At 45.4% G+C, this 23,642-nt stretch overlaps 1 protein-coding gene across 1 annotated transcript in view; it reads right to left on the bottom strand.

Annotated features, from left to right (window-relative positions):
* TUBGCP5 (tubulin gamma complex component 5) overlaps window positions 1–23,642 on the bottom strand; it is a 1,250,274-nt gene that overhangs the window by 447,283 nt on the left and 779,349 nt on the right. The window contains exons 17-18 of the mRNA XM_069636613.1: window positions 1,312–1,396; window positions 1,092–1,212 (exon numbers count right to left, since the gene is read on the bottom strand). Of these exons, the coding sequence (XP_069492714.1) occupies window positions 1,092–1,212; window positions 1,312–1,396 (206 nt within the window). The remainder of the gene's footprint in view (window positions 1–1,091; window positions 1,213–1,311; window positions 1,397–23,642) is intronic.

The following is a 23,642-nucleotide window of genomic DNA, read 5'->3' on the forward strand; positions in this document are numbered from 1 at the left end:
TACTGATCCTGAGGATTTTAAGGAAACGGATCGGAACACTGGGGATTGTGTTTTGGGAGTTATAGAGGAAGGCAGGTTAGAGTTTGGTGGGCTATAGTGATACAATGTTCTCCCCGGATTGTCCCTCATCACATAGGGGGCCTCCCTCCCTTTCAGATCCACCCACGGAGTACCACCCCCAGGGGGAATTATCAGGTAGTGGCCTCGCCTCCCTGGCCTTATGGGAAAGAGCTTCGCCTAGAAGAGGACAACATCTGAGGATTCATCACAGTAAGTTACCAGGCTTTTATGATCTCTTCCACTTTCTGATCCATATTTGTCACCACGAAATACAAACACGGAATTAATTGACTAACACACACACACACACTTCAAAAATTATTTGTTTTATTGGCTTAACAATAGCCATCAGTGACTCAAATCAGTGGTCAGAGTGCATTTCTACTTGGTTCTATAGCTGGGGGAAGTTATTTGACATACAGTTCAGGATGACATTTTTAATTTCTTCAAGACCTGTAATAGGTACTTTTATTAAAATGTTTGTTCTATGGGATCTTAAACCTTAGCAATCTCTCATAAATATTAAAATAATATGGCCAAGAGGTGATTAGAAAACAGGCTGGTGGAAGGGTGCCTGCTCGTTAATATCTTTAGGCAGATTGGTGCTTTTATTCCTCTTTTGCACTTTCCCTGTCTTGTGCCACTTGGCAGTCATCTTCGTGAGAGCATGCTAACTTGTCTGCTGCTCTATACCTGAAACACATCTTTTGGAGGTTAAATTAGCACGTTTCACCATCAAGATTTCTGCAAAATGTCTCAGTGAGATGGGCGTTTCCCACCAAGACAATGTCATGATATTTGTCAAAGGCCATCAAAACCAGTCTGTGGGTCAGGATTGCACATTGTCGGCCTGCCCCCCGCCCAATTAACTCACAAGAGCATCTAGCTAGCTGGCACCAGGAAACGAGGGATTTACTGGGAATCCTTGCATAACACTGGATTTCCCTATCGCAAAGTGCACAGCAAATGCCTTCTATTCTTTAATCAAACAGTCCCAAAAATGCATCTTTCACAGACAATAAAAGCCTTACCACCAAATTGCAAGACGTCCAGGCTGTATTTAGCCAACTTAATGAGCAGTAGAAGAAGGAACACTTGATTGTAAATCTTTTGACATTCTGAGCTTATAACAATATCCACTGGCCAAGGAACCTTCAAAGGAGATGGCGAAAGAAATAACAGGAAAAGGCAATGGATTATTTTGCTTGTGAATCGGTTCTTCTAACATTGCAACAAGTTGTAATAACTTACCCTGTAACTCATTGTCAAACCGTCTAGGGTATTTACGAGCAGTTTCTTCTTCGAAAGCTCAACATTTTCAAAATAGATGTTGAGTCTACAAAAAATACAAACATATATAACTTTGGCATCATTCATTCGGTTTATAAAAGAAGTTAAAAAACAATTAAAGACACTTTCCTACAATGTAGCAATACATGGCTCATGTTGGTAATACGCTTCTGTGTTGGAAGACACATTTTTTCAAATAATTTTTATTTTTGTTCAGAGGGTTACAACAGTACTAAACAGGTTGGTAGTTGGCGAAGCACATCGATCATAACAACATAGATAGGCGTTAACAGTATAGGTTGCACATTTTCACATTGCATAGCAGTACTAGAGTGGCGACATCGGATTATCTTCTCCATCAGATATCATATTACACAAATATAGCCTGAACAGTGCCCATATATCTTTGGGCCGGCATCTCGATGGCAATGTTGTAATGAATTGTTCCTCCAGTTCGTTAATCATTGACAAGTCTTTCAAGAAGTCCAGCCGCCTTGGAGGATGTATTGATTTCCAACATTTCAGTATATTACGTTTTGCAACCACACATGCCAAGTTAAATAGTCGTCTAGTGGTGGTAGCGGTTTTACCGATATCCCCAAAGAGATATTTCAGTGGGGAAGGTGTGGCAGGTATCGCCGTGATATCTTCCAGAATCTCCGCCACCTCCCCCCAGAATGCAGTGGACAGGCCCAGTACATATGAAAAGAGTCTGCGTCAGGGGCAACGCATTTAGGGCATTTTCCTGTTTGACCTTGTACAAATTTAGCCAACTTAGCTGGGGTATAGTGTAGCTGGTTAAGGACCTTAAACTGAATGAGCCGAAGCCCTGAATTCATGGATACATGTTTGGTCAGCTGGCAATATCTCAACCACGTGTCTTCACCTAGTTCCACCCCCAGGTCACGTTCCCAGCTCCCTTTAATATCATTGCTTGACTTGGAATGTGTTTGGACCAGACTGTAGAGCACAGACAGACTTTTACTATGACCACCGGGTTCTGTTATGGCTGCAATACATTCATGTGTGGCAGGTTCCTCTGGGAACGAGGGCCATTTAGCGGCAATGGCAGCCCTCATTCTATGAAACTGAAATCGCTTAAGGTGATCTCCACCCACCGGTCCAATAAAATCGTCAAGAGCACAGTATTTTCCTTCCGGAAACATAGCGCATTCGAAATTGCTTTGTGGGTCCCAAGCACCCTGGAGGGCCCTATCAAACGTGGGGCTTATGCCTGGGAAGTTCCATAGTGGTACTTCTGGATCATACGGGGTTGTAAGGGCGAGCCTATTATATATCATAGACCATGCGCGTACAGTGGCGCTGACAGGGTCGTATTTGCATGGCTCTTTCCGTTTAAGGTCGAACATGACTGCTCGTAGTTCTATAGGGGAGGCCGCAAATCTCTCCAGGGGGATGTGTGGAGCAGTGTCTTCCGGGTCAAACCAGTGTCTCGCAAAGTGTGCCTGAGATGTTAAGTAATGGAGTTCGAAGTCTGGGGCTGCAATCCCACCCTTTTCAAAAGGTTCTGTCATTTTGGACCATTTCAACGTAGGCGTCTTCCCTCCCCATACAAAAGTGGTGGTTAGAGTGTTGAGTTTATTAAAGAAGGCTCTGCCCGGCCAGATCGGTATATTGCTAAAGAAATATAGGAGTTTGGGTAACACCGTCATCTTAAGTAAGGATATTCGCCCATATAGGGATAAGGGGAACCTATTCCAGGATTGTAGTTTAGCTGTAAGGGATTGTAAAAGTTTACCGTGATTTTCAGTGTACAGTGTGCTCCAGTCTTTTGAGACCATGATCCCCAAATAGCGGATATGTATAGGTGACCATTTAAATCCTTGTGTATCCGACATTTCTCTAGTACTGGGTGTGAGCGGGAACAGTTCCGACTTGGATACGTTGATCTTGTATCCTGAGTATTCAGAGAACGTCTCAACCTCCAACATGATTGGGCTTAGATTTACTTCTGGGTTCCTAATGTATAATAGGGTATTGTCCGCATAAAGGGAGATGATCTGCGGCTTCCCCGTCATGCGCAGGCCTCTACATGCATGGTTTTGTCGGACATATTCAGCCATGGGTTCTATGGTGAGCGCGAACAGGATTGGGGAAAAGGGGCAGCCCTGCCTAGTGCCTCTGCCCAGTCGGAACAGGGGCGACATGGTTTGATTAGTTAGTATTTTCGCTCCCGGGGAGGTGTACAGTAGCCTAACACAGTTGACAAAGTAGCTCCCCAACCCAAATCTCTCAAGGACCTGAAACAGATAGACCCAGGAGACAGAATCAAACACCTTCTCAGCGTCAAGGGAAGCCGCCACCGCATCTGCCGTCGGATCTATATGTGCCATAACTCCGAAGAGTCTGCGCAGATTGAGAGCAGTAGACCTCGTTGGTACAAAGCCCGCCTGGTCGTGATCCACCAGTATGGGCATGTAGGGCAGCAGCCTGGTGGCAAGAATTTGGGCGAAGATCTTTGCATCTGTGTTAATAAGCGAAAGGGGTCTATATGACCCCATGTCATGAGGGGGTCTACGAGGTTTAAGCAGAACAGTTATGACTGCCTCTCGCATGGTGTCTGGTAGTATACCACATTCTATTGCTTCTTCCCAAACTGTCAGTAAAAGAGGGGCGAGTACGTCGTGATATTCTTTGTAGATTTCAGGGCCGAGTCCGTCAGGACCAGGGGCCTTACCAGAGGTTAACGCCTTTATTGCCTCCGTAATTTCATTTAGTGTTATGGGGCTATCCAATAACATGCGCGTATCAGAGGTAAAGGTCGGGAGATCAATAACATGCAAATAACTTGCTATTTCTTCTTTAGTTTTGGTGTCTCTATTAGAGTATAATGTTTTGTAGAATGCAGCAAACATGTCATTGATTTCTTGTTCACCATTTACTATGTCCCCATTAGGCGCCTGGATAGCTGTTATAGGGGGGGGTGACCATGCTCGATTTTGAGCGTCTAGGCAAGGAGTTTCCCTGCTTTATTACTTTCCCCGTATTTACGAGCTCGGATCGGGGCAGCCATATACTGTACTTCCCTTGCAACGAGTTTATTAAAGTCTGCCAATGTTGTGTGGATATCTAGAAGGGCCTCCTTACTGTGTGTACAGGTGTATTCAAACTCCAGGAGCTCGAGTTTGGCTTCTGTGGCGTCCAGCTCTGGTCTAACTGCTTTAAGCAAACCTGTGGTTTTAGCCATAATTGCACCCCGAACCCAAACCTTAAATGTTTCCCATAACGTGGCGCGCCGTTTTACCGACCCCTCGTTCAGTTGAACAAATTCCTCTATTTAAATACGCAATGATTCGCAGACATTCGGGTCTCTAAGTAGGGCAGGGGGCATTCTCCAGGGTCTGGCCTTGGGGACAGCCTCATCAACCCTCAGAGTAAGTGACACAGGGGAGTGATCTGAGAGGGTGAGGGGATACGTTTCACACTGCTGGACCATATTCACAAGTGTAGAGCTTATTAACCAGTAATCAATACGAGATTCTGAGTCATGCACTGATGAATAGAATGTGAAGCGCTGCTCTAAGGGGTGCAATTCTCGCCAGATGTCTACTATAGTCATTTGTTGCATTATTTGTCGTATGGCTAATGCGGCTCGGGTTAAGGGTCTGTATGTCGTTGTAGACCTGTCAAGAGATGTGTCAAGTATTGTATTGAAATCTCCCCCCCAGACCACCGCACTGTCTCCGGCTTCAATCAATATATTATATATGGCATTATAGAATTCAGGGTCGTCGATATTGGGGCTGTACGTGTTAACCAAGACCATATTTCGCCCTGCCAACTCTCCCCACACCAACACATATCTTCCCTGTTGATCGATCTTAACGTCATGAGTGCGGAAGTCCAGTTTCGGGTGTATTAGGGTGAGGACTCCTCTAGATTGGGAGTAGTATTCGATGTAATATCTCAGAGGGCCCCACCTAGACAGGAAATTGGAGCAAACCTGCCCTAGTGCGTCTCCTGCAACAGTATAATCTGAGGGCTATGTCTGGTAACATATGCTGCGATTTTTCTAGATTTAATTGGGTTGTTCAAGCCTCGTATGTTCCATGAAAGGAGTTTAACACTTACACCTTTGTCACTCAGTACCATAGTATAATGTCAATGTCAATAAGTGAAGTAGTTCGCTCATGCCATAAACCATAACTGTCGTGCCCGTTGCAACCTGACTCTGTATTTTAAAACATTTGCCAACTGTGGCAACAAACCATAATTCCCCAAACAGGCCCAGTATATCGCCAGGCTCAACCATACCCCACATATCCCCCGAGCCCCCACCTGCATCATCAACCCCAACCAGATGATGTACCCCTCGAAACATATCCTGAGAAAACTCCTTGGGGTGCGAGTTGCGCCACATAGCCGCCACACCTGGAATCGTCACGGCTCAATCTCAACAATGAACAACAATCAGGGCCGCCCGGACCCTTCGATTTGAGACATTAAATCAGTGCAGCCACAACCACAGGGAAAGTCAACCAGAGGGGTCATCAGGCTCTCTCGCGCGCTCAGGTAGATTTTGATTTGCGGCCCGGGCCGGCAAAGGGATAGAAGCCTCAACATATGACATGGCTTCAGCAGGAGTCTCAAAGAAGTGGGCTCGGCCTCCATATTGTATCCTCATTTTTGCCGGGAAGACGAGTGAATAGGGTACCTGACTGAGTCTCAGTTGTTTCTTAACAGGTTCATAGGATCTTCTCAGTGTCTGTACATTAGTAGAAAAATCCGGATATATATGTATCCTGTTATTTTCATGTAGCAAAGTGCCCTTCTCCCTGGAAAGTCGCAGGATAGCGTCCCTGTCCCTATAGTTGAGGAGGCGAGCCACTATCGTGCGAGGTGGCGCACCCAGTTTAGGCGGAGGCACCAGCGTGCGGTGAGCGCGTTCCACAAGGAAGTGGGCCGAGAAGGAGTCTGGACCAAGGAGATCTTTCAGGAGGGCCTCCACTTGGTGCTCCATAGAACCTTTACCAAATGACTCAGCCACCCCGACCAGGCGGATGTTGTTCCTCCTGGAACGAGATTCGAGGTCCTCACATTTGTCGAGGGTTTTCCGGAGGTCGCCCTTCAGCTGAGCGATATCGCGGGCATGTTGCATTATCGAATCCTCATTAATGCCAATCCTATTTTCGGCTTCCGTAATACGTGTGCTTTCTTTGTTCACCCTCGCTTTCAGGGAGTGGATTGTCGCCCCAATATCGTCCAATTTAGTATTAATCGCCATAAAGCCGTTTTGGACCATTGACATCAGCCGGTCCTCTCTTTCATCCATCTGGAGCTCCGCCTGAGCAATGGATGGTTGCAGCGGGGACGCCGCGGACCCGCCGGGTTGGGAACTGGCGTAAGAGTCCATTGGACCCGTTTTTTTGGAGCGCACTCCCTTCTGGTCGTGGCGGCCCATATGGCGAGCCGAATGGCTTGTGTCCTCCTACGTAGCTCAGCACGTTTGTATCAAGCTGTAGGGTCTATATCGTGGATGGATCCCACCAGCAAGTGTCTTTATGGCACAACACGAGGGCCCAGAGTATACGAAGCGCCACAAGGGCACAGAGGTGTTGCAAGTATACAGTTCAGCGATGCCTCGGTGGCACTCCGCGAAAGGGGGGCGTTGAATTAAGGATATTCGGTCCAGCCCCTTCCGCAGGAATCAGCACGGGCGCAGCTCCCAGCGTGTCGCAGCCCCTCCCCCCACGACTCGGAGGAGAATCTTCCAGAGCTCTAGGGCGGCTCGTCTGCCAGCCGCGACCCGTCGGATCTTCGGGACGACCTCACTCAGGGGTAGTCCGACGCCACAGCCTCCGGATCACACAGTTTGTGCACAAATATTAGCTCCACTCAGCGCTGCATTTTTTAAAGTCCATAGGCGGCCCTGAACAAGGATGTAGATAGAAAAGGATTCATTCGAGCCGGAGCTCCTGGGCTAGGCTGCCATACCAGTTGTGCGCAACAGCGCCCCCCTTGGAAGACACATTTTGATCACAATTGAGGATCAAAGTAACTTGCGACTAGTACAGATGTACTTCCCACATAACAGTGTGATGGTGCTCATTACAAATAAATTCAGTGCCATTAGAAAAGACTACTGTAGGTTTACTTCTACATTAAATGTGTGCAAAGGGTCCCTCAAGAAAGGAAATGTTTCAGCTCAGGTTAATCTGGAGCCCCTTGGTGCTTTCAAATTGTTTTTATACCGACTTATCAGCTAAAGAAAATAACCTACATCACCTTTTAAATTAAACAACATGTTTCATAGCAAAATACATAACAAAAACGATATATCCTTTTTATAGATCAATACTGTAATACTTAAATCCCCCTCTGAGAAGTGCACCCTGCACTTGTTTAATGAGCCATATACCTGGATTCCATGGCAACGCACTCAAAATAAAATACTGACAGCAGTATCCCTCTTTCTGCGAGAAGACAAGTGGTGACTATTCAACAATTTACAGTACACATATTAACAGCAATTCATAGACAAGTGAGAAAGATAGGGTTCGAAAAGTATTGGTTTGCTCAATAGTGGGATCAGCACAACATTCAAGACTCTGGCTCAAGTCAACACCTTTTATTTCACACAAAGAATGGTGGGTTGAATGCCTATGTGAATGTTTGAAAAAACAGCGCAAAAAGGCCTCTCCAGTGCTGCTAATTATTTAGTCTTTAGTGGAGGAAAATGTAACAATGGGGGAAGGAAGAGTTGGCTCTGGTTTTCTGTCAGCTTACCCACATTCACTTATTGAAATCGGAAGGACAATACTCTGTTCACTCAACCCTTAGTATAAAACTCGGGACAGCCACCAGGTGGGCTGAACTCCTACAGGGTTTACGGTATCTCACTAAAATTCAAAAAGGGCATCGCAATAAAATAGTGTCGGGATGGAGGTATAACCACAAAATTGGATAGAAGTTTTCCTAAATACCCAAAGTCTGCGTCGATAACTACATGATCTCAAAATAGGACCTAATGTCCAAGTCTTAAAGTTTTTTGCCTCAAATAGGACCAAACATCCAAATGTCAAAGTTCATTGAGCAGAATATGGTGTGCTGTCATTTTATCGAAAACAATGTCGAAAGACAATGTTTTTTGCCTCAAATAGGACCAAACATCCAAATGTCAAAGTTCATTGAGCAGAATATGGTGTGCTGTCATTTTATCGAAAACATAATGTCGAAAGACAATGTCGAAAAAGAAATATTGAAAAAAAAAGTCAAAATTCTTTTTTTTAAAAATTATATATTTATTTTGGGGTCCGGGAATAAAAAAAAAAGGGGTAAAATAGAAAAAATGGGGGTTGGGGGGAACCCCACCATTTCGAAGAAAAAAAGAAAAAAAAAAACTATTGAAAAAGAAATTACTTTTTTTTGTCTCAAAAAAATGACTATGAACCGCAGAATATCTGCCTCTCCTTGTTGCCTCCACCCACATTGCTTCCTGAGTTAGATATTCTTAACCAATTGTATTGGGTAGTCTTTCTAGGCTCCTGAGGGTTGTTGCACCAATGTCTAACAGCAAGAATGTATTAATCAGCCTTGCAGGAGCTACCTAAGATTATTACTAGCAGTAGTTTTGCCCCCACTAACGGGTCGCTTGTTAGACTAAAGTTATTCTGACCTACCAGTCAACGGTCTCCCACCTGGGCTTGAGCCCCCAACAGGCTCAGATTTATCAATTATCTCACTAGTTCTTACCATGATTTGAGTTATAGCCCCCAGCTAGGAAACAACAACGTTTTTTCGAAGTGGCCACTGGCCTTGGCCAGCATCTGGGCTGTAGCCCGTGCCATGCTCTCATTACTGTCTAATCAGGGCCACTGTCTGAGCTAATGCGCTCAGTAAGATGGGTGTCTAGCCTTTCTCCTTTACTTTCTCCCTTTGAACACTGCCTCTCTGGAAAGCTGTCCCAGCTCCCCCGTGGATTACTCCCATCTGCCCCTTTCTATACCCCTCCTCCTCCTCCCCTTAAATTCCTAATAATGTGGGGACTTGTCTGACAATCTACTTGTAGTAACACTACTATGTGTTTGGCAAGGAGCCCCGATTGTCTGTCTCTTCTGGATGCTTCTAATGCACTATCTTTGGACCACAGGCTTATTATTTCTGGGAATATTACCAACATAGAACCACGTATTCCTACATTGGAGCAGTTTTAGACACATAGAACCATGCATTGCTACCCTATGCAACTGGATAATTGCTTACCTTAATTTTAACAGAGGCTTCAAAACCATTGTTCAATATCTCAGGGTCAGACGAAAGTCCTTTCCACCTTGTGCGACTCAGCACTCTCTATGTTCTATCACTGGTATCCATCTCTCAATGCTTGTCTGCACAATAGGGATTTCACAAGCGTCTGCTCTGGTGTCTATCAGATACATGGGGAGTCTATCTTCGCTCCTTAATTTTGCGGAGAGGCACCTGCACCACCCGCAAGTTTGACCTTGTCTGCAAAGGTGTGTGTGTCTGTTTCTAAACAGTGTTGTGGGCGGCCAGGCTGACTGGATCTGCTCCTCTCGGTTATATTAACAGAGGACCTGATTTTTCACCCACATAGTACTCCAACTGACCACTCACTGGGCTAGGTCCTTCATTAGGGATGCTATGCCAATCAGTAGAAATTTGAGGTGATCTATGCATGGGGTGAATGGCTTTAACTCTGGGGACTACCAAAACACCACCTCCAAGAGTCGCATCAGCTAGAGAGTTATTTTCTGTGGCCCACAGATTCCCCCAGTCCTTACAGTGACGCACCTTTTATGACTTCATCAGAGTGGTGGGGTTATAAAATACCAGGCACTACACAATAGCAATCCGTCAACAATGTGGTATTCCTAAATATCAAACTGAAGAGTTAATTTATATTTTGAATATGAAATCAATTTTTAAGTATGGAGTTTCGCAAATTCTTGGCTATGTTGGTCTGCTCTAAATTGGTGACATATTTCCTTCCAAAGTAGTTGAAATTCAATTAGATCACAAAATATTATTCTGTGGTTGCGTTTCCCTGGGTTAGTGGTTTTGCCAAGAGAGGACCCCATATCAGCGTTTAGAACAAGAAGGAAACTCAGGATGAGACTGCGCCCAGTTTTTCAAAGTATGATTTAATATGTAAATACCCTTTCAGATGACACGTGTTTCGGTCCCCTTAAGGACCTTCTTCAAATCAGGCTAGTCTATTAGCAAAATAATGTTTTTCAATATTATCCAGCATCAACAAAAAGAAATTATGTTCATTCACATGTTACCAAAGAAAAGACAAATAATGTAATGTTATATGTTAGGTGACAAATAATGGTTGTTTGAAAATCAAAAAGCAAAATACAGAAGTGCCAAACAGTAGTGTTCGATAAGTCCAAAAAGCAAAAAACATAAATGCCATACAATAATAGGGTTGACAAGAAGGGGTCACGAGATAAACAAAGACACCTTAATTAGTCAACCCTGAATATATCGTTACATTCTTAATCCAAATTAAGGTAAGTATTTACGTATTACCTTGATTTCACCAAATGCCCGTTAGTGGGTTAAGCAGACAGTATCCGCTTTTCAAGTCTCGGGTTTGATCCCTTAAAGAAAATAAATCAATCTTGGTATCACCTTTGTCACTTTTACGGTGTCATTTAGAGGTCTCATATTATTAAGTGGAAATCATATTCCATCCTTTTCATGAGTCCTTTGGGTTACATTGGAATAGTACTGTTATCATTAATGCTCTGTAAACCCATCATAGAACATGGTGCCCAGTATACATTATTGTTTAAAAGATTGTTAAATATCTTGCATTAGTTAAATTTCTGATGTGGTTTGCTACAAAGTTTCCCTGTTAGCCGGCGCAGTATATAATGTGTTCCCAGTAATGTATTATAAGAAGCCTAAAATACATTACTTTCCCTTTCATAAGTGCGTGTAAAGATTTAAATTTCAACTGTACTGAGGCAACGTCTAATCCGTAGTGCTCAAATGCATAGAATTTTGCTTTTTGATTTTCAAACAACTGTTATTTGTCACCTAACATATAACATTACATTATTTGTATTTTATTTGCTAACATGTGAATGAACATAATTTCTTTTTGTTGATGCTGGATGATATTGAAAAACATTATTTCGCTAATAGACTAGCCCTGATTTGAAGAAGATCCTAAAGGGGACCGAAACACGTGTCATTTTTAAGTATTACTGTACCTCTCCGGTCTTACTCTTCTAAACGTCAGGTCTAGCCTAGCAAAATTACTTTGTGGCATGGCAACCCCTCAACGGAGCTCGTTAGTACCAGTGTTTCTAACCATTTGACTCAATGGTGTGGGATCTATGAGATCCCCATGTTCTTAGGCTTCACAGATCCAGAGGGTTGCATTGATTAAAGTCTTCTCTGGTAACTCCTGCACTTGTGCGTCTGTTGTGAGAAATCAGCCATACTCTTTTCAAGTTGTGGTTAGAGATTGTACCCACCAAAATGCAATGTGGTGAAGTGTCTTGAAAGTGGAGCAGGGATGCTGCTGAAATGATGCCATAGACATGTGCTGGTGAGTAGGCTATTCTCATAGTCACAGATGAGGTCTGCATGCAGGTGAAAGATATACCATTGGCTTGCCTCTACGTCTGCTCTACTTGTTGCTGATCTGGATGTAACTATAATAAAGCATGTTTTCCTGTTGTAACATGGCAACCACTGAATGAGTCTTGTAGTGAGTGGACTTTGTTCACCATTTTGACACGTTTTTACAAAATCTGGCATGTGACAGGACATTGAGTTGACCGACAACCATTGTCCCACCTTGAAGTGAACAATACCACCTCCTATGTTGTGTTGTCAACAGGATTCACAAAGATAGAGAGTCCTGCTGAGACAGCGGTAAAGTGTGCTGAGAGAAGTTGTTGAGTTGTGGTATTCTGCTGATGGGGCCAGGAAGCATCTGTCAGAATGCCAATTCAGCAGCAGGACCGATATCACCTGGCTAGGAATAGATCAGAGTATGGTGGAACCTGCCATTGGTCTGTTTGAGGGAGCACCAAATGGAGCAGAGGCCGCTGATAAGGAGACTGGTGTGATTCTTCAAGGTCATATGTCCTCAGCTGAAACTACGTGCCACTATGGTTCAGCTCTGTGCGTTTCGAGCTGGGCGACCCTGTGCTGTATGCCTGGCTGAGTGCCATAATTTAGTTTTGCAGGGCCCTTGTGCTCCACTGAGCCCGTCTTTCCATGGGTTGTGACCATTCCCAAACAGCCATGCCCGAATGCAGAGTGATGACCATGATGTACAACACTGGTGATAAGAATGTAAAGGTCTTCTTCGAAGGCAAGCTCTCAGAGAACAGCATCACAGAGAAGGAGATAACACTGAGCCGTAAGAAGCTCTTGAAGACATGATGTCTGTGTGCACAGATAGGATATGCAGGGTGTAATGATCCCCTGAATCCACCTCAGAAAAATAGAGGGCTTTGCCACACATGCTCCTTTAGGATGGTTCCAATCTGCCAGAGTTCAGGGGGTGAGAGGAACAGAACCACATGGTTTCCCAGATTTTTTTGCCTGGCTTACCTAATGAAAACGCCTTGAAAGTCAAAGGAAACTCCTAGGTGGGTAGTAGGACTGGCCAAGGTAGAGTATGACTCATAACCCAATAAGGGAATGCATACACAAGGCTGGTATTAAAAATAGTACTTTATCTTCTGAGAAGGGAAGGACAATTTTATGCAGGTTACAAATATGTTAACATTATGAGACTCACGAGTCAAAACCCTTTAGTAACCCTAACAGTTCGGGTCAACAGCAATGACCAATGTCACTTGGATATCTCAAGTACTAAATCCGGTTGTCAGTACCTCAGGGCTACCTTATTATCTTCATTTACTGAACCAGGATGTAGTCTCTAATATCAATTAAAGGGACAGATGGAATGGTTTCTGTTTGGCTGAGCAGCATATGGTCACATAGGGATCATTGTAGTTAATGCCCACCTCCTTGTGTGATCACCTCTCGTTATGCTGCAGTACCACCCAATGTTAAAGGAGTGGTCACCCCGCCACTCCCCACTGAGCACATGCAAAGATCATAATGTATTATAACTGTGTTTTATGGTGCATCACTTACATTAACAGGCCTTTAACATTGCAACCCACCCTTGCTCCCATAGCCATCTTCTAGTAACAGTCAGCGTCACAGACTGCTCTTGGTACACAAACCTGTAGCACATGCCCCTGCAATTTAACCATGCCACCGGATTAAAAAGCGTTCTTTGAACACACTGACATAATCACGTCGCCAGAGAAAGGCCGAGCACGTTCTTGCCTTCAATGCATAACATGACAGTCTTTTGCAGTTCTCAATTAATTATGCATGTTTGACTCTTGTGGCTTGGTCTCACCATTTGAAACTACTTTAAAGGCTGTATTTTTGCTATACCATATCACTTTCTACATCTTGGTGAAACTTTAACAGATACCATCATCATCTATATCAGTCATAATAAGTGTTTAACATTGAATACACATATTATTGATGCAGAGTGTATCGGTGGAGGAATGTTTTAAGCTATGAAAGGTTCTGCAGCTGTTTTTGCATTTCACTAAGCGTTCACTGGCAATGTGCTTTTGTAATAATAGACAGTACTCTATCAACAAGTATTGTGTAAAAATATGAAAAATTACCTTCATGGTGATTCAGGTTCTTTTAGTCCAGGCTCTCCCTCCTTCACAACTGGTTGGGAACGCCTGCATACGCAGGCGGGCCGGAAAAGCTGTCTGAAAAAAGCTGTCACTTTAAGAGTTTTAGAAGGGAAAGGGCCTATGTCACGCGTGCGTCCATCTGCGCGCCGGGCCTACACCTTACCCTCACGTCGCCAACGGTCCACACCCAGTTCCTGTGATTCCGCTGAAGCGTTAGAATTTAAGTATATGCATACTGTAGGGGATGGCTGGGTGGGTGTCGTGAAGGAGGGAGAGTCTGGACTAAGAGAAACTGAATCACCATGAAGGTAATTTTTTATTTCTCTGTCGTCCTGGCTCTCCCTCCTTCCCAACTAGTTGGGACCAGACTAAAAAGCATTTGAATAAGCAATAAGCAAGGGTGAAGGAGACAGCATGTATAGGATTCAGACAAACAAGTTGCAAAGAACCTCTTGGCCGAATTCTGCATCATTTCTGGACGATGTGTCCATAGCATAGTGCTAGCAAAAGCGTGGTAGCCCAGGTAAGCTGCTTTACAGATGTCTACAATGGGAACGTGCCTTGTAAAGGCTACAGATACTGCCTTGCCTCGAATTAGCCCGAAGTCTCTGCGGAGTTGCGAACCCTTTCAAGTCGTAAGCCTTGGAGATACAGGAGAACCCATCTGGCAATAGAAGCCTTTGCTGATTTATTGCCAGGAGAAGGAGCACCGTAGGTAACAACAAACTGATCAGCTTTTCTAAACGGTTTGGTCCTTTCAAGGTAGAATTTGAAAGTTCTTACTACATCTAGATTATGCAATTTCTCTTCTGCCACAGACGTATGCGGTCTAGGAAGAAAAACGGGAAGACATATTTCCTGGTTTAAGTGAAAATCAGAAACCATTTTAGGCAGAAAGGAGGGGACCGTCCGCAAAACAACTTTGGCTATATGGAACACAATATATGGTCCCCTAGAAGAAAGAGATTGGAGCTCCCCAATTCTTCTAGTCGAAGTAATGGCCACTAAGAAGGCCGATTTCCAAGTTAGGAATTCTAAATCGCATGAAGCCATAGACTCAAATGGTTTTTCCATTAGGGCTGCTAAAACAACATTCAAATCCCACTGAGGTGGAGGTTCACGAATAGGGGGATGAAAACGTAAAAGGCCCTCGAAGTGCCTTTTAATGGCCTCATTGGAAAGAGAAGGAGACTTGCGTTCTCTATTCAGGTAAGCACCGATAGCTGATAAGTAATGTTTGCACATGTCTACCTTGACACCGGTGGAAACAAGATAAGACATGAAGGACCGGACATTATCAACAGAGGCCTTTAGAGGGTTAAGGTTATGTTCTAAGGCCCAGTGACATAAACGTAACGATTTGCTACGATATTGCTTCCTCGTGGAAGGTTTCCTGGAGGCCAACATAATAGCACTGTTTTGTTCCGACAAATGCAAGTGGGAGAAGGCTAGCTTTTCAGGAACCAAGCCTTCAAGTTGAGCAATTGAGGGGAGGGGTGAAGAACCTGCCCCTTCTGTTGAGCCAAAAGATCTATCGAAAGTGGAAGATCTAAGAGGGAATTCCCTGCTAACTCCAGCAGATCTGGAAACCAAATCTAGTGAGGCCAAAACGGGGCTATTAGAATCATCGTCAGGTTGTGTGACATTTTGAATTTCAGCAATATTTTGTGAATAAATGGAAGAGGTGGTAAGGCATGAAGTGTTAGATTCGACAAATCCAGATGTAGAGCATCTCCCAGGGCCCGAGGACCCTGACCTTGCCTTGATGCAAACTTCGGACAAAGTGTGTGTGTTGGTTGGCAAAGAAGTCTGCTGATGGATGGCCCCACTTCTGAAATATCATGTGTGCTACTGATGGTTTCAACTCCCATTCATGTGTAGCAGACAGTAACCTGCTTAGTTTGTCCGCCAAGACGTTCTTTTTCCCCTCGAGATTGGACGCCAACAAGAAAATGTGATTTTGAATGTCCCAATACCAAATTTGTTCTGCTAGGAGACAGAGGAGGCGGAGCGAGTTCCCCCTGCTTGTTGACATAAAACATTGCTGTGGTATTGTCTGTTTGAATTTTCAGCTCCTTTCCTTAAAGTAAGGGAAGAAAAGATTTTAGAGTGAAAAATATGGCTCTTAGTTCCAAGACATTTATGTGGTTTTCCCTTTCCTAAGAGGACCAAAGACTGTGAGCTGTTAGGCTTTGACAATGGGCTCCCCAACCATACTCTGAAGAGTCCGTTTATGACTATTTGGTGAGGGGGATGTTGAAAGGGTGATCCCATTAGCAGGTTATCTGGGGAGTTCCACCAGCGCAGAGAGTCTAGAACTTGGCCTGGAATTTGGATCTTTGTTTCCTGGGGATCCGAGAGCTGATTCCAGTTGAGAGCAAGATGCCACTGGGTCGTTCTCATATGGAGCCTTGCAAAGGGAACTAGGTTTATGCAAGAAACCACCAAGCTGTTAGTGACTGGTGAGTGGAGAACTGAACAATGGTTTGTTGAATGGCTTCCACTCTTTCCAAGGGTGGAAAGAATTTGTGCAGAGAAGTTTCCATAACGGCTTCTAAGAATTGGATCCTTTGCGTGGGACTGAGTTGGGATTCTGTCATATTTATGGAGAACCCCATGTTGAACAGAGTATGGAAAGTAATTTGCAACTTCTGAAGCAATACCTCCAGAGACTGGGCGTTGAGAAGCCAGTCGTCTAGGTAGGGATATAGATGGACTGTCTGCAACTGAAGGTAGGCTACCACTGAGAAACGCTGACTGTGAATGACTAAACAACGCAGAGTCCCGGTGAAAAGCGCCAATGATCAGTCAATGCCTTAGATAGGACTTCTGTGAGGATCACTAAACTCCTGTCCTCTTACTGTGCTAGATCCAGCTTCATTACGGATGAATCCACTTTGATACATCCACAAAAGTACTAACACAAAAAACCTCCGTGACTGAATCTGTGTCCAACATCTATAAAACGGCAGAACTTTGATTCACTGCATTCCCCCGTAGGGTGGACGGCAAAGCGCCTTACAAGCAGATCCATAAACCTGATGGTACAGCTGGTATGGTGGATTGTAACCCCTAAAGCCACATTGCCGTAGATAAATTGAATGCTACTGAGCATCACGAAGTGGGACAACACAAAAATATTTTCTTTGCACAGTATGAATTGCAGAGACACTGCCACCCAGTACCAACACCCCTGAAGAATTTCCCATAAATGATTTGTAATCTTTTCAAAAACGGGAAAGAAGCATGTCGGGTTATAACAGAGCTCTATGAATATTGCTCATCTTAACTGCTCATTACATTTGTTTAAATGTCTAAATGTGTGATTGTATGTATGTTGTGCAATTGTAATGTTATGTTTTTTATGCTCCATTGATTAACTTTGAGTATGATTAACTTTTTGTTTATTTGGTATATGTTTATTGGTATGTTCTGAGCCTCCTTGACAGTGTAAAGATATATTTTTTACTATTTGTATCTTCATTCTACAATGTATTTTTTAAATAATATAATATTTTTTGATATGACTGAATGAAAGAACACTAGATAATATTTGAAAAATTCTTTTTTCTGCACAGAGTGATTATTGGATTGTTAGTCGCTCCTCCATCCTTTGCCCCCTCACGTGTTTGCTCTGCCCACTGGATTTTGTCTTAGCGACCGGTCTCTGTGTATTTTCTGGACATTTTTGTTCCAGGGTTCACTGGTCAGCTTTCCTTTGCCTGGAGTTCCTATTTGTTATTAGGCTGCCACTGACCCCAGAACCTTTGTGAAAACCCGGGGGGCAGAATTTAGCCCAAAGGGTAAACATGTGGACTGGTAATGAGACCTTTCTATTGTGAATCTTCGAAACCGACGGAGTTTGTAGATGAGGATGTGAAAATAAGCATCCTGTAAATCTACAGATGCCATCCAATCGTTTGGATGTGGGGAAGCCAGAATCTGAGGATTGGTTATCATATGTTAAGAATCCAGAGACAGAAATTGGTTGAGGCCTGAAAGTTCCAGAATTGGACAAATCCCACCTGATTTCTTTGGGATCAGGAAGTAACGCAAGTTAAATCCCTGACCCATTTCCTCTCGGGGAACCAATTCTATCGCTCCTAGAAGGAGTTTTTTTAATCTCTTCCAGGAGCTCCATGTATGATTTTTGGAGCTTTGGAGGAGAGGTGGAGTAGCCGGAAGGGCAAGGCAATAACCATGTTGAATAATTTTTAGAACCCACTCCTCTTGAGTAACGGTTTTCAAAAAAGGGAGGAAGTTGGAAAGTCTTCCTGCTAATGGGGATGTATGCTCCTGGATGATGGTTGGAGTGGAAGGTAAGTACATGCCCGGGGGAAAGTCAAATAGACGTCTTCTGTTCCTGAGCAGAATTAGAGGTAGAGGCCGATTTATTCTTGGGTCTATACCTTCTCTTTTTGAAGAGTAGTACAATTTAGCAGAAGTGGAGGAACCACTGTTGCCTTGTGTACGTGGTTTCAATGCATTGAAGTTCTGGTGATATGGTTGCTTCACTGAGATGGAGCTGAGAGTTTTAGTTGCTGTGACACTGGCCTTACATTTCTGTAGGACCTTATCTGTAGATGGGTCAAACAACGTTTTGCTATCGAATGGAAGGTCAAGCACCTTCTCCTGGATATACTGGTGAAGGGAAGAGGCAGACAAATATGCGTGTCTCTGCATGAAGACTGCACTAGTAACTGCCCTAGCAGCTGCCAGTTAGGTCTTTAACGACTTGAAGCAGTTGCATAGCAGCTTCTCTGCCTTCAGAGATCCAGAAAGAACTCATCTGTGGCTTCCTGAAGTAGCATGTCGGTGAAGCGCTCCAGATTCTCCCAAATAAGGATATTAAATCCCGCCAGAACTGTAGCAGTGTTAATCTGCCTATGTTGTAAGATAGAGGTGGTTAAGACTTCTTACTTTGGGTCTCCCATGCTTTTGCAGTTTTGTCAAGCACTGAAGCTGGAGAAGGGCCTTTACCACTGGTGCCAAGGGCAGCAGACACTACTGCTGAATGAGCTGGAAGATTTCCCATGAGGATGAAGGGTTCGTCCTTGGGCAGCTTGTATTTATTATCTAAGGCCTTGGAGATGTGGGGATTGAAATGAGGTTTTCCCAACGAGCTAGAGCTTGCTCCATGATGGACAATTCCCTGGGCAGTGGAACCTTAGACTGCTCTGATGGCAGTTTCCCAAAAACACCAGCCGTTCAAGTTTATCCTTTGGGAGGATTTCAAGAGCCTGGCTTTAGTGGCAATGTCATGGAACACCTTAGAGGGTGAATGAGTGGTGTCCTCCTCTGGATCTGAGTCAGTGTCCTTTGACATTTTCTGTTTTTTGGGTGGAGGAGCAGGGTCTACATTGTCCACTGGTACCGTTAAAGGGTCGGGAGTAGGGTCAACTGGAACCGATCCCCGAGGTGACATTTTGTCCCTGATGCGTTGAGCTAAGACCTCGAGGAAGGGGTCAGAAAGCATTGTTTCCAGTATAGAGTTAGTGATGTTGTTTGCCATTTGGGAAGGGCTAGGAAGAGGTTCTTCCAGTCTTATAGGAGAAGTAGAAGAGTCCTCTTAAGCGGTTGGCTAGGATTGCAAATGTTCAACACCACCGGTCTAGGCACCTGAATGCTGGTTAGAACCAGTTGGGGTGCAGGTTGTGATGGCACCAGTGCAGGTTGACCCAAATTGTCCTCAGACTGCAGAGGAAATTGAGGCAAAATGTGACGAGTGTGAGCTTTCACATGAGGGCTGAACAATTGTTCTGGTGGAACAGTAAAAAATGTGGAAGCGTCAAAGTCTTCCGAATCAGAAATTAAGTTGAATTGTCTTTCTGGTTCTCCAGTACTGAGCCCGAGACAAAGCCATGGGAGATTTCTTGCGTTTGTGTTTTCGTGGAGAATTCGGTACCGGACTAGCTCTTGAATGAGAGTTCTTATGCCTCATATGAGAGGATTTATGAGATGTCCTCGGTACCAAGGAGTTTGCAAGCTCAACTGCGGTAGTTGAGGGCAAGACCTTTTCTTTCGGTACCGAAGTAGCAGATGTTTTATGTGCAGAAGCCGACTTGGCTTTGATCGGTACAGGGGAATCGGAATGGACTGTATGAAGCCTGGTAACACAATCCTCTTCGCACGTACCCTTGCCTGTTTGGTATACCGAGGCAATAGAGGGTTTTGCCGGTACCGCTGTTATTTTATCTGGAGTAAATAACTCCTCCGGTACCGGGTGGGTCTTCTGTTACCCTTTCCCACTTGGAGGTACGAGTGCTTTCCCACCGAGAGGTACTTTCATGTGAATAAGCAGGGGGTTTTGCCCTGAACGGTCCTGTGAAGACTCCGGAACTGAGGAGGCAGTCTTCCCTTGGATACCAACAGCCGGTGCCAAAACTAGTACCTCACCTGAAGGTATAGTCCCTCTCTTACCGATATCGGTTTCCCCCCTGTTCCGAATGAAGTCCTTGGTCGCCTTCGCTACAAGTATCAGCTCGGACATGGAGAGAAGACGAGTCTGCAGAGACCTCGGGTGAATTCCTCAGCAAAATATGCAGATTCTCACCAGGTGATGTATACCTAGACAGCGGACACAGGCATGGTGCGGATCGGCTGCTGAAAAATGCTTTCCGGCAACGGATGCACTGCTTGAAGACTGTTGCATACGGCATGCGTAGAGGGAGGCACCACAAATTGAACAAATAAAATAAAGAACCAATCACTAGGAAAAAAGGGATGGACAGCCAAAGGAACGCCACAAAAGAACAAGTTACTCTCTTACCTGGTAACGTTCCTTCGATGCAATGGTCCGACAACGTATTCCATGTCTATGACAGATAATGTCCACAGCTGTGCTGCTTCGGAAAAGTTTTGGCATCTGCGTCCTGCGTCGATGACATCGATGCTCCGTCCCCGAGGACCTCCTCCGACGGCCGATGTCACCCGATGTGATAAGTAGGATGCACGCCGCCCGTAGCCTCGGTTGTAGTTTTTTCCCCAGAACGTGTGACACCAGTTTTCCGCCAGTCAGACACACAAGGCCTTGCGGAACGCAAGCTGCAATCGCATAAGAAATTCTGCAGCGGGGAAGGTAGGGAGGGAGCGATATGGAATACGTCGTCAGACCATCCCATCGAAAGAACGTTACCAGGTAAGAGAGTAACTTGTTCTTCGAGGGGATTGGGTCCTCTGACGTATTCCATATCTATGACAGACTCCCAAAGCAGTACCAAGCAAGGAGGTGGGAAAAGAATTTAGAACACAAATTTAGCATGCCCAATCAAATTGCGGAATAAAGGACTGCCTTGCCAAAGGCCAGATCCTGCCCTCGGATGGAATCGAGGGAGTAGTGACGTACAAAAGTATGTACCAAAGCCCAGGTGGCTGCATCACAGATGTGACGAATAGGAACACCCCTCTGTAGGGCAGTAGACGCAGCCACTCCCCTGGTAGAATGGGCCCGCAAGCCAGCCGTAGGGTCCTTACCCGCCAAGCGGTAACACTCGGAGATCGCTAAAATACTCCAACGAGACAAAGTCTGTTTCGTCACAGCTTGTCCCAAACGCTTTCCAGCGTAACCAATGAAAAGTTGATCGTCCGCTCTGACCCGGGACATGCGCGAAATATAAAAGCTAAACGCTCTCCTAGGATCAAGCCTATGGAGCCTCTCCTCTTCCTTACCAGGATGTGAAGGAGGATAGAACGCCGGAAGAACCACCTTCTGGCTCAAATGAAATTCCGAAACCACCTTCGGAATAAAGGAAGGACAAACTCGAAGGGTGTCCTTAACTGAAAGTGCCTGTAACTCACTCACTCTGCGAGCGGAAGTAACCGCAACCAAAAACACAGTTTAAGAGTTAACAGTCTCAAAGGGCAAGAATGCAAAGGCTCAAACGGAGCACCCATAAGAAACTTAAGAACAAGGCTCAAATCCCAACCGGGCACCAGAAAAGGTGACGGAGGAAACACATTAGTGAGCCTTTTTAAAAACTGAGAAATTAAAGGAATCTTAAAATAGGAACATTCTTCAGACGAGCGCTTAAATATGGACAGCGCTGCCAGGTAAACTTTAATGGTACCCACTTGCAAGCCCCTGTGGGCCAAGGAAAGCAAAAAAGACAGAACCATGGGAATGTCACACTCAAAAGGATCCACATTCTTAACTCTCCACAGTCACAGAACTTACGGCACCGGTACAGAGACTTTGTTGCCGGCCGCCTGGCCGAGAGCAACACCTCCAACACATCTTCAGGGAGGTCCCAATCCTTATACCTCAACCTTTCAGAAGCCAAGCGTGAAGGTTGAGGGATCTGACCTCTGGATGGAGAACCTGACCCCCCCTCCCGTGAGAGCAGATCGTCTCGGTAGGGAAGACGACGCAGAGGGCAGATGGACAAGTCGAGAAGGTCCGGGTACCACGTCCTCTGAGCCCACGCCGGAGCAATGAGGATCATCCGGGAACCGAACCTCTGTAAACCTCTGCAGTACTTGCGGGAAGACGGGGACTGGAGGAAACGCGTACAGCAGTGGGAACGACCACTCCACCATGAACGCGTCTCCTAAGGCTCGTTTTGGAGGAAATTCCGGCAAGCAAAACCTTTGCACTTCCAGTTGACACTGGAGGCGAAGAGATCCACTTGAGGGGTCCCCCAAAGGGCAAAGATCTCCAAGAGAATCTCCTGAGCCAGCTCCCACTCGTGAGAGATCGTGCTCTGCCTGCTCCGAGCGTCCGCCGCCTCGTTGTCGTCCCCGGCCAGATGAACAGCCGAGATCGAAACTTCCTGCTGGATGGCCCAGAACTCTAGCTGCATCGCCTCCATGCACAGAGGAAGTGACCCTGCCCCCCCTTTTTTTTTAGGTAGTGCATGGCCACAGTGTTGTCTGCTAGGATCAGGACACTCTTTCCTCGCACAGTCGGCAGAAAAGCCTTCAGGGCTAGCCTGACGTCCCTCAGCTCCAACAGATTGATATGGAGTCTGGACTCCGACGGAGACCAACGACCGCTGACTCTCAGCTCGTTGGCATGAGCTCCCCATCCCGTGAGGGATGCGTCCGTCACGATCGTCACCTCCAACCAGGGAAGCCAAAACGGGGCCCCCCTTCATCAGATTGCCTTCGACGGCCCACCACAGAAGGTCCTGGACGACCGAGGGCGGCACCTGAACAGGGTCCGACATCCTGCCGGAAGATTGCGACCACTGCATCTTGAGTGCCCACTTCAAAGATCGCATCCGCAGACGAGCCTCTGGCACCAGAAGAATGCAGGATGCCATGAGGCCGAGCAACCTCAAGAACTCGAACGCCGGGAGCGTCTGGGCAAGTTGAAACTTGTGCACCATCTGCTGAATGTGAAGAGCCCTCACCTGGGGAGGAAAACACAGCCCCAGGGATGTGTCGAGCACTGCTCTGATGTACTGGAGCCGCTGTGTTGGCGTTAAATGGGACTTCTATAAATTGAGGGAGAAGCCCAGCTTGTGAAGGGAGTGGCAGGTGACGGACAGATGATCCAGGACTTGCTCGGGAGAGCTCCCCCTGATCAACCAATCGTCCAGGTAGGGGTAGACGTGAATCCCCCCCTTTCCTGAGATGCGCTGCCACCACCACCATGAGCTTGGT

This window comes from Ambystoma mexicanum, chromosome 7p (genome assembly GCF_040938575.1).
Source record: "Ambystoma mexicanum isolate Mex_15411 chromosome 7p, UKY_AmexF1_1, whole genome shotgun sequence".
NCBI classification, from domain to species: Eukaryota; Metazoa; Chordata; class Amphibia; order Caudata; family Ambystomatidae; genus Ambystoma; species Ambystoma mexicanum.